This window comes from Macadamia integrifolia, chromosome 10 (assembly GCF_013358625.1).
Source record: "Macadamia integrifolia cultivar HAES 741 chromosome 10, SCU_Mint_v3, whole genome shotgun sequence".
Taxonomy (NCBI): domain Eukaryota; kingdom Viridiplantae; phylum Streptophyta; class Magnoliopsida; order Proteales; family Proteaceae; genus Macadamia; species Macadamia integrifolia.
In genome coordinates, this window is record NC_056566.1 from 23,665,117 (window position 1) to 23,682,241 (window position 17,125).

At 38.5% G+C, this 17,125-nt stretch overlaps 1 protein-coding gene across 2 annotated transcripts; it reads left to right on the top strand.

The window, feature by feature from the left end:
* Positions 1 to 1,974: 1,974 nt before the first annotated feature.
* Positions 1,975 to 16,309, top strand: LOC122092162 (AP-5 complex subunit mu). Of its 2 annotated transcripts, none has more exons than XM_042662504.1 (8): positions 1,975 to 2,126; positions 2,531 to 2,677; positions 5,237 to 5,548; positions 7,350 to 7,639; positions 7,839 to 8,737; positions 9,645 to 9,714; positions 10,160 to 10,216; positions 14,132 to 14,179. In XM_042662504.1, exons 1-7 carry the CDS (start codon positions 2,062 to 2,064, stop codon positions 10,168 to 10,170), a joined length of 1,794 nt encoding a protein of 597 aa, XP_042518438.1. In that variant the 5' UTR covers positions 1,975 to 2,061; the 3' UTR covers positions 10,171 to 10,216; positions 14,132 to 14,179. The 2 variants fall into 2 exon arrangements, with proteins under 2 accessions (XP_042518438.1, XP_042518437.1); XM_042662503.1 differs by lacking the exon at positions 9,645 to 9,714 and adding an exon at positions 15,803 to 16,309 and having other exon boundaries at positions 1,976 to 2,126.
* Positions 16,310 to 17,125: the final 816 nt, after the last annotated feature.

A 17,125-nucleotide genomic window follows, 5' to 3' on the forward strand; every position in this document is an offset into this window, starting at 1 on the left:
CCACTTGGGGTCTGTGAGAAGCTTTTCAATTTCTTCATTAATGGCATTGTAGCTCGAGGCCTCAAATGTATCACCTTGGGTCCTCCTAAGGTGCCACCTAAGGCGCATAGTTTGATTGAAATCCCCATTACTGGTTCCTTTGGAGCTTACTCTGTGGACAGTGGCCTTAAGAAGTTACCTTCTTCTATTGCCTCTGAAGGTGGTAGAGGTGGTGGTGGTGGTGGTGGAATTATAGCTATTGGTGGCATCCAAACCCAGTTGCAGAAAGATGTTCCAACTGGGAGAAGCTCATTAAGGGAAATCCCATTGGAGGGCAAAGAATCCAAGAACAGTGTCAGTGGTCCTTCAAAGGCCAAAGAAGTTGATAGAACTCAGGTTAGCCCCTCACTTCCAACCTTAGAACCAGCAAAAACTCAGAATGGATCAGCAGGTCAAGTGGTGCCACCCACTGCAACTGTTTCTGCAACTAGAGGCCGAAGGAGGATCATCGGTTTTAAAGATGAAGCAGAAATGGGTATCGTTTGGAAAGAGAAGAAACCAGCAAAAGAGAAAGAGATAGGGAAAGCTTCAAGGCCACCATTGATGCCCATTACTAGTGTGCCCTCAAACATAGATGAGAAATCTGATGCATTCATCCGAAGTAGGAAGGAAGCTTTAAGTAGGTCAGATTCTGGTCTTGATTCAAGATCACCCTCTTAGTTTATATGTCTAGGGTTGATCCAGTGGCTCTTGGGTTGTGCTTTGTGTCACAGCTTACAACCATGGAGTCACAACACACATGTTTAGTAATAATCTCTGCAGCAATAAAAGTTGATTTCAGTTGTGATCTCTCCCTTATTGAAGCATGCATTGGTGCATTTGATGGTCTCGCATGGAATTAAATATTGGTATTGGTATCGAATCAGCTGTATCTATATCAGTGGAACGGTTCTTATTAAGGGAAATCTGCCTAAAATGGTTTTTTTTTTTATTACCCCTTGTCTTATCCCCAAGAAGTGAAAGGTGTTACCATTATGTCGCGACCAGGAGCTGTCCTTGTCTTGCATTTAAGTTGGATGTGTGAAATAATCAAATTTTACACTAGTAGAAAAAAAAAATGTTATACTAATAAGGCAAAAAAGGAATAGGGTAGAGGATGGGCATGCCGCTTGTTTGTGAACACTAATAGCGTGCACCAATGGGGAGTGAGAGACAAAATAAGCAAGGGCCTTTTCTTGGGGTGGTGATGAAACTAGAAAGAATTGGTGGTCTGTTTTTAGGGGGTGGGGAGAGAGACAAACATGACGCGTTTGTAAAACCATCGGAAATAAATAATCTCTAAGTCTCTAACATAGGGTACTACGAAAGAGAGGTTAATTTATGTAACAACCACCTTGGTTACAAACAAATTTATTTTTTATATTAATTATAATAAACAAGTCAATTTTTACCAAGATTTGGGTTTAACGTAAGGGGATGAAGTTACATTATCCATGATGAGCCATCGTCCCGCTTAGTGTATGTTAATCGGTTTGATTATGAAGTTCATGGTATGAAAGGTAGAAATCAAAGCCGAATCATTTATTAAACAACTTCAATATCCAAATGAAAACCAATTAAAAAGAGATATTTAAAACTCATCCAATTACATGATTTGATTAACAAACTTGGATCCAGTTGGATTTGAACCATGACATCTAAGCTCAAACTGTGCCTATAAAAACTAAAACAAAAATAAATTAAAGAGTAAATCCACTACAAAACACTAGGATATAGAATGCCAGGATCAACAAATTTTTTATTCGGTTTAGTATGTACAATTGGTTCAATAGTATGTCTTATCGGTCTAATCGGTTTATTTTTAAAACCAAAACTGAACCAACAGTTTATTGGCTCGATAGCGGCAACCGGTTTGGCGCTGTACGTGCAGGTGAACGTACGTGTAGAGGAACTCAACTCGTCGGTTTGCGAGTGACACCCTTAAAGTAAGCCTCGCCGGCTACAGGGTACTTTCATCTCTGATTCTCGTTTCCGCTCGTTGCTTCAAAATTCGATACCATTTGCAGGTTGGGGGAAGAAGCCATGCTTGGCTGTAGCATGAGAGCTCTCTGGATCCTCAACAGCCAAGATGTTGTCGTCTTCTCTAGGTACACCACTATCTCTCTCGCTGAAAATCTAGTATTGCACCTTTATCTGTTTATTGGAATAAATGGTTATACCCCTTGTTCGTTTCTGTGCCGGACTTAGGGTTTCTGATCTCCTCCTGATTGTGTTCGCTTGCGCAATTTTGGGAGTTTTGGATTCTGACATTGTTTCTCCTCGAGATGGATGAATTTGTAGCCTGTCTGCTGGGTTTAGATCATTTTAAGAATTTAAATTTCGAATGTATTTGTGTCTTTCTGCTCATTTTGAAGATGCGAAGTTCTGCTTTGGATCTTGATCTCTGCTCCAATTTTTTTATTGCAATTAGTTCTTTTGCTCTATAGTGGAGGATCTTTTATACATCTTATTATTAGTTTGAATTAATTTTTTTTTTTCTTATTTCTTTCAGGAGGTTCTCGGTGGTTGAGAGGCAGTGGCGGTTAGCTTGCAAAAAGGAGAACGAGAGCTCTAGGTCGGAGAATCTTCAGAACGGCGTATTACTGTTACTTCCATCTGATTCAGAGTTTGTTGCTGCTTTTGTAGAGAGAAAGAAGAGGTTAGTAAAAGAAGTTTGGTAATTAGTTTTTTCAGTGTTTAAAAAAAGAAAAAAGAAGGAAAAAAAAGCGGCTTTTATACTTATTTGTGGCAGAGTGGATGAATATGTGAAATCATTATAAAACGCATGTTTAAATAATATATTAGAACGTTTGTCAATGAGAAGTGGATCAAATATATTAAACTAGTGGATCAAATGTAACATTTGTCACATTTATTCAATCCCTGTTGTAAATGAGGTTAGGTGGGCATAATTGGGGCAAATTTTGAAAGGAAAAGCTCCAACTTTACTTCAATTTAGCAGCTGAATTTATTCTTCCAAAAGTAGTGATCATTTTCAAGTTCATGTACCAGTCAATAGTCAATCGTCTTATAATAAATAGGGCACTTAAAATAAGAGTTACGACGATCTGTTTAGCCAGTCAAAAATCAATTATCAGCACTGTAGAATGTCCCAGGCACATAAAATAACCAGTAAATAATCAACAATATAGATGTTTGTCACATGGTTTAAAGTATCTTCGATACCGATACGATACCCTCTGATACATATCTTAAATTTAGCCGACCGATACGAGACACACCGATATGATACATGGAATTTTTAAAATCCTTTCGTATCGATATATATGCTACGATACATACCAATATGCACCAATACACCATCGATACGTACTGATACTCTATGGAAAATATAAAATTGAGGTGAAATATACGTTTTGCTATGTATCGGTACGTATCGGTGAGTATTGATATGTATCGATCGGGACGTATAGGTGAGTATCGGTATGTACCGGTGAGTATCGATATGTATCGATACGGTGCGCTACGGTCATATAATGGCCAATATGGGTATGTTTCAGAAAACACGATTTTTTGAGGGGATTTTGTTCTAAAGTTGCTTCTAGCCATATTTCTCTCTAGCTAAAGTGGAAATCAAGGTTGGGAACAAGGATTTTACATTTATGGGACAACTACAAACCTTGAATTCTTAGTGCAATACCCTCAATTTAGTGTTTATGCATAATACATGTTATTAATAGCTTTTTTTAACAAAATTTTTATGCAAAAGTGTTTAAAAAGGTGTTTCATATCCATTTATATGTGTATCTTTAGCGTATTTTAGTGTATCTCGGATATGATACAATAACCTCCGATACGTATCTTAATTTTGGCCGACTGATACCGATACTTTAATCCTTCATGTGTTAGACACTCAAATTAAGTAGTCAATAGCCAATAATCTAAAATCACAAATACTGGAGTAATTTTCTGGAAATTCAAGATTTTTTTGCTCAGATTCTTTTATGGCTCTCTGTATGCTTTTTGTACATGTTGGATGGCAACTTATACGAGCATATATTTTGTATGTAGTACATTACTTAAAATTTTTCTATTTCAATGGAACATTTTTGGTGTTGCAGATCCAGAGGATGAAAAAACATAGATGATCTTGACTTGGGATCTGATCGTTTGGGTTGAGCTGATGGTCAGATCACCAGGTCTGAAGTCTTTGAAAAAACTGGATACATGGCTCTAGCACAGTAGCACAATAGCATGTATAATAATGTTTTAAGGGCCATGACATTGAGGATAATAAGCATTTGAGAGTTGAAAGGCACTTTTTTCCAATGTTCTAAGCAGGGATTGGATTATAATCTCAGATGGCTGTTCCACCTTCATAATTTGATTATTTTCCGTGTCAGTTCTCATGATCTGCTTTTGTCTTTTCTCATTGTAGTTTTTTTCTTTTCTTAAAGAAATCAGTACTCATGAATCATGATTTGGCAATGAACCAGAAACAAATAAATAAATAAATGCGACATTAAAAAACTTGTAACTGTTCGTATTTTTCTTCTGCATTTGTGCTTTATAGACCGGTTGTTTTTGGCAAATGTATCTAATTGGCGTTTAATTTAATTTGGTGCTGGAAATGTTAAGAGGCCAACTCATTATTGTGCTCTAATGACTGATTGAAAAGTGTATCATGTCCTGTTGGTTTTTGTGTAACCTCTTCTTTTTGAGCCCTCTTTTATAGTGGGCTTTCTTCTCCACTAAAATTTATTTTGATTCTATCCAAAAATCGAAAAGGTATATGTGGGTCAACATTTAGTCAGCTGTTGTAATAAGTTTGTTTTGATGATTGTATTCAAGAGGATTTGTCCCCAAAAGAAGGGTTCTTTATGGCTATGTTTGTGTTACCACATAATATATGCACTTCTTTATATTTCAAGTTCATATCTGATTGCTGTTGTTTCAGGGATGATTATCCTTTGTGAGGTTTTGTAGGGTGCTTCCTTTGCCCTTGTTGTAACTCATTCTATTGTTTTTTTGGGTGGTTTTTGCCCTTTGATGTCGTTGTTGTTGCTGTGGTGGCATACCATCTTTTATTCTTTTTAAATAAATTGTTATTCATAAAAAAGAAATCTGGTGTTTTGGATGAAGTTATTGTTCCTTTATGCAGATTTAATATACTCTATATTTCCTTTTCGGTTACTTCAACTTTTATCTCATGCACTTTACAAGGGGACTTTGTCATACCTTTGTTGCATTTGTGCAGAGAAGGTTCCGCCCGTGGTTTTGGCGTACGTGTCAGTCAATCAGCTGAAGGATCAGATTCCTGGGTTGATGATCCTATTACACGTCATATTATCAGCCTTCAAATCAACAAAGATGAGGAAGGAGAGAGTTTTTTGTTATGGCCATTGGTTTTGCATGTAAAGGGCCCCTACTACATTCTTGTATTACCTTTGGTTGAACCCTCCCATTTAAAAGCATACGAAAGGATGTGTAAAAAATCTGACTGTGGAACTTCCGTTGGCGAAGAGGGAAGTCTATCATCCCTCCTGCTTGATCTTCCTTGCATCACAGGGTATGGTAAGGTTCTTGCAATGTAATGCTGCCAAAATATATAAATAAATAAATAAATAAAAATCATAATAATGATAAAGAAAATAACTTTAAATTATTACTGGTGAAAACATTTATGCTTCCTTTTCCATTTTTTCTTCATTTAAGGTTTTTTTTCCCCCGCTCATTATTCCATTTCTTATGTCACTAACTTTGTGCCAATAATACATATGTATCAGCATTTCTTTCCCAACTCTATCTCACCCTTGTGATTTTGAACATTGTCACAGAGAAAGATGGACCATGTCTTTTCTTTTATCTTCTAATGTTATGATAATTGTTTTTTTATTTTTAACGTGTACAAAAGTTAGAATGTTATTCTATTTGGAAATAGTTTTGGTAGGTGCATCTTTGCTTTTGCTTGTATTTACACTATTGTTGTATGTTGATATACATTGCTGTAGTCCTTACTTAATGCCTCGAGCTTTTAGGATAAGCAGTTGTAACTTGGTATCAGAGAGAGGAGGTCAGGTGTTTGGTCCCTGATAAGTGCGAAGGGTTTGTGCTGTGCTGTTGTGCCCCTTGGTGCCACGTGATGGTGTATGTTGTTGTAGGTCTTACTTAATAGCTCGAGCTTTTACGATTAATGGCTGTAACATACGGCATTGCTGTTTTCAGTGTTTCTAAGTCATTCAGGATCCAGGATGCTTTGTCATTATAACATAACAAAACCTGAATCAGTACCTGGTCATGAGAAAGAAAGAAGAGGAGAGAAGGGAAGAAAACACAGCCCACGGTTTGAGTAGTGGGCAGAATACTCAAACCATAGGTGGGAGATTATATTTACATTGAATAAAAGAAACAAATTACAATAGGACCATGGGGTCTGCAACTAATGACTAGACTTAAGACTTTGAATACTGGTCATAAGTGAATTTACAGTTAGATAAGAAAGAAATTACAATAATACCCTAAGAGAATTGACACATTTAACACATCTATAGAACCGACACACTTAACAGTGAAAAATATCTTAGGTACATCAAGTGCATTTTTGGGTAAGCTTCTGGGCAGGCTTCCAGAAGCCAGTTTCCTTGGGATAAAAAGGCAAGACAAATCAGAGGAGTTGGTTTGGAATAAACACCATCTCCTAGCATGATAAGCCCGGATGGGAGTGGGGTGGGCTTCTTGGCCTTTTGGTATTTAGGTGGTAGTGATTCCAAACCGACTATTTCGTTTGGATCCACCTTTTGCATCTTTAGGAGTTGAGCTTCTGGAATCTCTGAAACAGAAGCTGAGAAGCTTACCCAACCCAAACCCCAAGTATAATCTGAAGTTGGAGAATGTCCATATGGGCCAAGCTTGTTCTGTTGGACATTGTCGCTTCACAAACGGTCCTGTTAATCGTGTATCTTCAAATTTCGGATGTGCACTCTGATTAATTTGAGATGATAAATTTATTTTTCTGGTCAGTTTTCTTGATTTTTTTTTTTTTTTTCCTGTTATTACTTCTGAGTCAAGTAGGTATTAAATATGCTGTATTTGAGTTTCCCTGGTAGTAATTTGTTGTGGACATACTCACTATCCTCCAACCTAAGTTTGAAACACGACATTGAACATTTTGTTATCACATGTCAAGTAATTTGCCCTCGTATTCTGATGCAGTGCAGCTGCTCTCTGTCACTGCAAACTTTCTACAATGTGAATAATATGAGAAACTATAGTGGCCTTGCATGCTAATGTGATTTGGGTTGTTCATTGTTTAATAGCACATACGATATGCCTAATGGGCATATTTCTCTATTGCTTTCTCCATTTTATAGTGCATTTATGGTGGCACATGCTCTGGGCGATGTAATCACGGGTGATTTTGTGGATCCTGAGGTGGTTGTGAGTGCGTCTCCTTCAGTGGGAGGATTGCTGGATTCTTTAACTGGCAGTATAGGGATATCAGGCATGTCTGCTCGAAAACCTGTGGCTGCACCTGTTGCAACTTCCACTTCTTTAGGCACTGCTGTGACTGGATCTGTCGCATCAGATGCTCCAAAAAGTGGTTCGAGGCCCGCTGACAAAGATGTGCTTCTCTCTTTTATAAGTAGCGCGATGCCCTTTGGTGCGTAATTTCTGTTATGGTATTTTCATATCCAGTTTCTCTTATAATTTACCTATCAAAGCAGAGGGAGAGGTTTTCTTTCCCCCTTTTTTAAATCCAAAATTGAAGAAAAATGTTATTCTGACATTTTCTTTTGTCAATCGAGCAAGTTAGGTTTTCTTAGATTGTTTTTAAACTTCTTGTCTATTATAATCTACAGGGACACCTTTGGACCTCAACTTCTCCAACATTTCTGCTATTAAGGCGAATGGCTTTTCTTCAGCAGATTTACCTCCTTCAGACGTTAAGCAACCAGCATGGAAGCCATATCTATACAAAGGAAAGCAGCGAATATTGTTCACAATTCATGAAACAGTCTATGCAGCAATGTATGATCGGGATGAGATTCCAGATATTATATCAATTTCAGGTCAAATAAACTGCAGAGCAGAGTTAGAAGGATTGCCTGATGTGTCATTCCCTTTGGCAGGCTTGAATACTTCTCATATAGAAGTTTTATCTTTCCATCCTTGTGCTCAAGTCCCTGAACAAGGTGTTGATAGGCAGTCAGTGATGTTTTCACCACCACTTGGAAATTTTGTTTTAATGCGTTATCAGGCCTTGTGCGGAATTGGACCTCCAATAAAAGGATTTTATCAGCTTTCAATGGTTTCTGAAGATGAAGGTGCATTCTTATTCAAGTTGCGCCTGATGGAAGGTTACAAAGCCCCACTAACTATGGAGTTTTGTTCTGTGACTATGCCTTTTCCTAGGAGAAAAATTGTATCATTTGATGGCAATCCTTCTATTGGGACAGTTTCAACAGCAGAGCATTCGGTTGAATGGAAAATTATAACTGCTGGACGAGGTGTTACTGGAAAAAGTATTGAAGCAACTTTTCCAGGAACGATCAAGTTTGCACCAAGGCAGATTCAAAGACTCCCTTCCTTGTCTGGGTCAGTTCAAGGAAGTATAGCTGAAGAAGATAGTGACGTTGAACCAGAAAATTCTAGTAATATGGTAAATGTGGAGGAATTCTTAATGGAGAAAATGAACAAGGATCTCCCGTCTGTTGATTTAGAAGAACCATTTTGCTGGCAGGCATACAATTACGCGAAAGTATGTGTTTGCCTCTATCTATGGCTTCAAGAACCTTATTAAATTTAGTGTCTAATGAACCAATTTTCTTCTCTCTTGCTAACCTCCTGAAATTTGGCCCTTTGCTTTTTATATTTATATTTCTGACAGTAGAATCACTTGGTTTTCCAACTAGAAGATAAACACACTTAAGTATGCATTACCAAGACTAAATCTGACACCAGACCTTTTAAAACTGTACTTATCTTTTCATCACCAGAGACACATTCATAATATTGACCATTTATGGAGTTTCTTTCTTTTTTTTTTTTTTTTTTTTTTTTTTTTTTTTTAATTTAGATTTTGATGTCAAATCTGTTATGGTAAACATCTGCATGCAAATGCTAAGATGGTACTAGAGTAGTTGATATGGGGAATACCAGGCTTGGATTAATATGTGACTTCAAAACTTTGTATTCCATGTTTGATTTTTCCTTTTTCCAGAATGCTTCCAAGTGACAATAAATGAGCTAGAATGGGAGTAATGGACATTTGAGCAGCAGAGGCATCTGTCCTATGTTATACTTGATCTGAATTCCTTTGTACATGCTTATTTGGGTTTCTGTGGTGTGAAGCTGGGCCATTGTCTGATAGCTGGTGGTGCATCAATCATTAACATTCTATTTCTGGGTTCTAGTTGTTTTTTACACATTATGCTATGTTCTCTTACTGTTGCTGTTACATTCTTGAAAAGTGGTGTTGAGCATTGAGTCTTGTTTTCTAGAGTTGCTGATTCAATATATCCTGTCGCCTTGAAGTGTTCTGATCTTCATTTGATGTTGCATAAAGAGACTGCACTACCTATGGTCACATATTGACTTAAAATCTGTGCGAAAATGCCTTTAAGTGAGATTCTGGTTCTCAGGAAGTCTACTTGTGATATATGTAGGGGCAATTGCTTTGCCTGGGTTCGAGTCTTGAGAGCAGCCACTTTGCGCCAAAAAGAAAAAATGCCGAAGGTTAGGGCCCTCTTGAAACTCACCCCTCCCAGGACCCTGCATAGGCTGGGCAGCACTGGGTAATGGCCTTTTTTTTTTTTTTATTATCTTCTTTTTAGTTATCGGCCTCATGGGTAGTCAGTTGTTAACACAATTCTAACTGAAACAAACCCATTTCAGGTCTGAGACAGGTATTCATTTGTATTTTGATTCCCCCGCCCCTCCTCTGGTGTTCATTTTTTATGTATGTGTATCAAGGAGTAGTCAATGGAGCAATGGATACAAATTGGTGGCTTGTTTAGTTTATGGAAAATCATAGTTTTGTATTTCATATATAAGTTTGTGATCATATGTTGATGGTGAAATGCTGATATCTAATACTGGAATTCTCAATGTAAGGCATTGACTTCTCTCATTTATGCATTTTCTGTTTCTGTGATATTGCTTACTAATTCATGACTTACAGGTGTCTTTTAAGATTGTGGGAGCAACACTTTCAGGAATGTCGATTGATCCGAAATCGGTTAGTCATTCTTTATTTTTTGTGTTATAAGGGTCCATGCTTTTGTTGGTTTAGTGCATTTGCTGCATGGTCCATGCATTCTGAAGCCCTTATCATTTTGGCATGCGTAATCCTATGTATCCTTGGAGGCTTAGAGGATGTAATATCTTAGCCTAAGGCCCCATACGGCCATACCATCCTATGGGGCTGAGGCATACATAATGTGTCATTGTCTTGTATGGAGCATATTCTATGTGATTGTGTACACTAAAAATCAGCTTGAGCAAACTGTCCAGCACTGTCTTTCCTTTTATATTTAAAAAGAGAAGACATAGAAAGCGGAAAACCCTTATTTTATTTTAAAGAATTATTTGTTCTTGAAGACATTGCCCTACGCTTTTTTTATCCTTGTCCAGTGTCAGTTCAACGCCTACTCCATCTTTTGTATAACTCTTTCTGAAACTTAGGCACCGTTTGATAACGTTTCTGCTGTTTCTGTGTCTAGAAACCGTAGAAACGGCTTTTTCACGTTTTTGGAAACAAAAACGGATTTTTTGGTGTTTGATAAACCTGTTTCTCAAAACGTTTTTTGCAGACATAATACCATTAAAAACCCAATAGTATCATTGGATGCCCAAAAGGGAGAGAGGGTTCGGTTGCCTCTTTTTAGGTTTAAATAGTTGAGAGATTTATCGGGCACAACAACATTTTTTTCTTCTCTCAAATTCGTTTCTAGAAATGATGATTTGTTTCGTCAAAGTCATTTCTAGAATTGTAAATAGACATCAATTTTGATTTATGTTTCTAGAAACGGGTGAAATGGAACAACTTTATCAAACGCTTTTTAGGTTGTTTCTCCGTTTCTGGGAACGGCATAAACGTAACGTTGTCAAATGGTGCTTTAATTGATGGAATCAAGGAAGTTTCAGATTCCAACTCACAGGCAGAATTGTGGGGCTCCTAATCCAGCAGGGTAACACCACAGATATCCGTCAACCTAGGGTTCAGATCAATCCCAAACTTAAGTCAGGTGTAGATAACTGACAGTACCTCAATCCCTCCAAAGAAATAGTTGGACTCCAAGTTATAACCAAAGGATGAAAATAGAAAGTACGGCCAAAATTTAGAAACAGTAGAACAACTTCAAATCCACTAAGCAGAGTAGCACCAGAACATAAGACAGACTTGTCACATCATGAGGTAATCAACATATATAAAAATCAACTCATTCCAATGGCCAGATGTCTCGGAACATCAGTTCACCAAAATAGCAACTTATGGTCATATGTAATAACCAGCAATAGACGTTAATCTGGAGGGCAGAATGGTCCCATACTACAGTCGAAGGAGGACTTTGCATAACAGAAAACACTTCAAAACTTACCACAATCTGATGGCTGGTTAAATAGGAACAGTACTTCCACTGACTGAGATCAGAAAACTCAAACAGGAGCTGTACGCTTTTAGCAGACTCACGGATGTAGCAATATATGGAATGGCTTCCACCGGCATCAAGCAACAGTATTAAACTTGTAATAAAACTGATCACTGATGTGCTTACCTCTGTTTTAAGAGGCAGAATTGTATGTGGAAGAAGAAGAAGAAGGAGAAAGGATGTGACCGATGCCTCTCACCTATGACCTTGGTTAGTCTCTCACCAACCGAAAGGTTCTCTTACCCCACCACTGTCTCTCCAGAAACAATGTCAGCAAGTGAATCTTTTCTTCAATCTCAAAATCGTGGAGCTTTAGAGACCCTTTTTCCTATTAATAACTTTGCTCTATTACAAAATAGAAATCTCTAGAAATAGAAACTAGTGTGGTACTCTAACAGCCACTATTACTAAACAAAGTAATAATAAAAGTAGAAACAAATGCTTAAGGGCCCGTTTGAATGAAGGGGTTTTGATGGGGTGGGAGTGTTGGGGCGGGATAATAGTACATATTTTTCCACCCCAGTGAAGTTTATGGCTGTTTGTTTGTTTGGGGTGGGAATTTGAAAAAACATCACCTTTTTCCTGTCGGCCCACGTGGCCCAAGATTTCTCCCACCCCACCCCTTCACAAAGTCCCACCGATTCGGCAGGACTTTGCAGAATTTACAGAGGAAATGCCCAACGGCTCTATGCGAGTTTGTAGTGCCCAACCTCGACTCAACATGTATGCCCCTGCTTCTCTGAGTATTTCCCGCCATTGCTGCAACTTCGCCTCAGTCAAGTCCAGTGCAAGCCGCCCTGCCACTTTTACAGCCATTCGCACATCGTAAAACCCCTATTTCATCACCAAACCACCACTGCACTGTTATGCCTTGCTCACACAATCTTCTGTCATCGAAACCGCCCAGCAATTACTGAAGTTTCCTTCTCCCTCTATTCGTTACACCATTGCAATTTCTGTGTGTGCATGTGTGAGAGAGAGAGAGAGAGAGTCTATCAAATATTCAAGATGGTGTAGACCACCTGCTGTTTGGGCTCACTTCCTCCTAAAACCCTAATAATCCTCTTCAACTTTTGGCATTTCCCCATCATACAATGAAAGGACCCAAAATGGGCCAAAGTGTCCAGATCTAATGGCCGTTCTGCAACTATTTGGAGCGAACAAAAAACAAAATAAATAAACAAAACAAAACAAGGGAGAAGAAGAGCAGAGTGAAGAAGACGAGTAGATAGAAATAAAAAGGGAAAATGAAATAGCAGAATCAAACCTGAAATGCAACTGCTTCCGTCTCTCGGTTTCTCTCTTCTCCTTCCTTTCCCTACCTCTCTATACCATGATCCAACATTGAATCTTAGCTTTGAGCTCCGACCATAGTATTTTCTGAACTTCGGTGGTTTGCCTCCTAAGAAAGAGGAGAACAAATCACTGGAGATTCTATGGCAGAAATCGCACCTCTTCTTTTATTCACTCTGATTTGATTGCAAAAATGGTGAATCAGAGTCTTCGTTCCTCATGGTTGTGGCTGGAGATGAAACACATCTATCTCCCCTGCCTCCTCTCTCTCCCTCTCTCTCTTCCCCCTCTTCCCCTTCATTCGCCCTCCATGGCTTTTATCTCTCTCCTCACTTTCCCTTCTTTGAATCCCAAAAACCTATCCAAACGCCTATGGGATGGGGATAAACAGTAACTATTCACTACTTTACTATTCTGTTCCTCACCCCAATAACATATGGGCCCCACAAGTCAGGGACTCCCACCCCATAGTCCCCTCTAAACAAATGGGGCCTAATAGAATCTACTAAAAGACTTCTTACGCAAGGCATCAAAATGGACCTTTAAAGTTGGGCCTAAAACATAAGCCACAAGTGAGCTTTTTAAACTGGGCTTGATGGGGACTTCATGGCTGTCCCTATGGGGTCTAAGGACAGGCTGTCTTGATGGGGCTCCAGGGCTGGCTGCATTCTGGCTGTTTCTTCTTCCTGTGAGTGTATTCCTCCTTCATCACTAATGCATTGAATGGAATAGGAATCTAGCATCAATATATAATTCTCATAATATTTACCTCTAATCTCTTTGGAACTTTAATGCTATTTTTAAATCTTTAATGATGGCACTTCAAAATGTTTCGAGTCATCTGGTGCTTTTCTATTTGGGGGGAATTAATGTCCAGCTCTGGCATTTGTGCTCTATGTAGTTTCCCCGGCCATTTGAAGGGTCTAATGCATCGCTGAATCACCTTTAATCATCATATGTCATACTACTGGGAAGCATGAGCAATGCACAGGCATCTATTTCATGTAGTGGGTTACAGTCGGTCATTCGGTTGGTAGTTTCATTTACATTCTTTATTATACATGGTCCACAGAGTGGATGTGTCATTGCTATGAAGCTTCTTATTTTTTTTTGCTTTATTATAGTGAGTCATAGGATACTTCTCATTGTTCCTGCTTCTGTAGCTTTTTGCATGACTTTTTTTCTTTCTTTAAATGCGTGACATGCAGATGAGCATTTATCCAGCTGTTAAAGCACCAGTGGAGTTCTCAACTCAGGTAGGTCCAATTTTGGAATAGAACTTCTATCCTTTGTTATTTCATTTCCTTCCTGACTTTCTAGAGTTCTACACCATGGATGTCTGCACCAAAATTTTATCCTATAATTGTGTTCTCTAATTCTATATGCCTGTTAATATAAACAGGTAGATTTGCAATTTAATTGATTAAAATGAAAAATAGATCTAAGGAATTAAAATCAAGAGGGAAATGAGTCTTTGAGCCATGACCACTGCAACCTTTGTGGCCTTGGCCAAACAAAGGAAAATTCAAGTAGTGAATTGGACCCAATTTCCGTTTATCGATTGAAAATACTTGTGGTGATTATGAATACAGTTGGTACTCACATAATTTCCCAATAAATTCTTCTCGGGTATCTTAGGTAGCAACAGATAAACCAGCTCTGTGCTACCTTCGTTATTTTTAATTTGTTTAGATATATGTCCTGTTATGTCTGACAGTGTGCTGAAATCATGGGTTTTCTGCCACATGGAAGTTGTTATGGCAGATCCAGAATATCCATTGATAAAGGAGCATCTGGATTAGCCCCATGAATAATGTCATTGTCCATTTCAAGGCCTACCTACCTTCATGTATTACACCTTATTCCTTTAATTATACAACAACAACAACTCAGCCTTCTCCCAACTGAATGAGGTCGGCTGCATGGATCCGTGAAACAAAGTAGAAAGAAAGGGACAAAGTAACGTCTTAAGAACATCCCATCTAAATGGGGTCGGCTAATTTCCTTTTATATTGTATATTTTTATATCTGACAAAGCTGAAAAGCTTATTCTATGCGGCTGGACAGGTGTACCAACTGTTGCTTCACCTCAAAAGGGTGGGACAACCAAAGTTTAGGGTGTAGTGGTCGGGCATAATTTATCTAATCAGCACGTGGCACCTTAAATTTTACTTTGTTGGTATGGATCTAGGACATTGATAATGGAAGTATGAAAGAAACATATTAGTATATTGAAATGTTTTGCTTTCACTATGTGAATTTGTGGGGTGAAATAGAAATACTGTAATCGTCTCATCCCTTCCCCCTTCCCGTTGTTTTGTTACTCATCTGATTTTATTTTGATGAAATTCTTCCTCATCTGATTGATTTACTAGTAGAAGCAAGTCTTGATATTTGTTTGATGCGACATTGTCTTCTTGCTTAGGGAATTAGACCAGTAAAACATCAGGCATGAGTTTTAGGGCTGCAATCTGGTTTGTGTTGATCATATTTGGTTGGGATTGGTAAACTGAAGTCGAGGCATTTGCACTCACACACACACACACACAAGTAGTGTGAGATATATCATTTTTTAAGGAACTTGTGTATATAAAGATTTGTTCTTGGTAAAATTGTATGCATATAGTTGGTGGTAAAGCTTTTGCATTCATTGGTTGCTCGCCCACTTACATTTGTAGGCTTGTATGTATAGATGCCTGTACAGGTCTCATTTGTACTTGTGAAGTTATATTTCCTCATCAAGGGATGTGCACACACACACTTAACTATTTTCCTCATCAATGGATGTGCACACATACACACACATTTGTGCTTGTGTAGATATCTGGCTTTTCATCGAGGGATGTGTTTACCCATCATCCATTGCCTGGGTGCCACAGGTTTACTCTGGAGATTACATTTTGTGGAATACTTTGGGAAGATGTCCAGTTGCTGCATTGCCAAAAGTATAAGGAGAGCATAAAGCAAGACAGATTCCTGTGCTAATTGAAGGAGTTGGTTTTGCGATGATTGATGGAATGCCCTTGTACCCTTTATGTCATGAGTGTGTGAGCTTAACAGGAGGGCATCTCTATGGCTTGATTCATGTGTTGTAGCAAGCGCAAGAACCAAGCGGATGAGGAGATCTCATGTGGTACTATTCCTGTCATAAAAGGCCAGACTCAACTGAATCTTGTAATAAAAGAATTAGAGAAGGCTGTGGGTGGTTTGTGTGTGCTCAACTTCATTGTATCAATGGGTGGTTTTGAAAGCCTTATGGTACACATTTTTGTAGGATTGGTTGCACTAGCTGGCAAGACACTGCTAAGCTGCACTTGACTTCGTTTTGAACTACAAATTTATGTTCTATGGGAAATGCTGAAATGTCATAAAAAGGATTTTTATCATCTTTCTGGCTTTCTCTTGGTATTAAGAACCATCTTGTTCTCCTGTCCACCAACACCTCCTCGTCATAACCACTTAAAGGTTGAGGGGCGAGAGACCCAATATGACATCATTTTGCATTCCTTCTTGTCTTCATAATATTGATCCAGATTTGTAACAGCAGCTGCCGTGTTTGAGGCTCTGGTTACCACCCTGGGTGTAGCTCCACTGGTCCAAAGGCACTGTTTGTTAACAGACGTCTCCAACTCGAGTCTCCCCATGACTGATCTGTTATACGGGCTAGGTATAGCTGCATGTAACCGGGGTTTACCCTTGGACTTGAACCTTAAAACTAGGCAGGTTCGAAGGTTTCCTTGTTAGCGGAAAAAAACAATGAGGTTCTGGTATATAGGCCTCTTTTTTTGTGGTATGTAGTTTCTCTTCATGGGCTTTTTAGTTGGAGACAAGAAAGTACAGTTCCTCTCTTATATGTTATACTACCAACATGGTTATGCAATCTGTGTGTATCTTTTACTGATTTTGAAGTTGTTTGGTTACAGGTTACTTTCTCAGCCAGATATAGCTGTTTGGATACAGGTCTCAGAGGAATTGGGGCAGGGTTACTGCTTACTTGATCCCAATCCTCAAGAGTTGGAACCTTCAAAGAGATTTAAATTTTGAAATCAGGAACTTCTAAAGGGAACTTTTAATCATGTGTAGCCTTGAGGTCGAAGGTTCATGGTTGAAGGCTTAGACCCTATGGCTCCATATGCTTGCAAGGGAAATATAGGGAAGGGAGGTGAAATCAAATAAATAATAAAATGAAAATTTTTATAGGG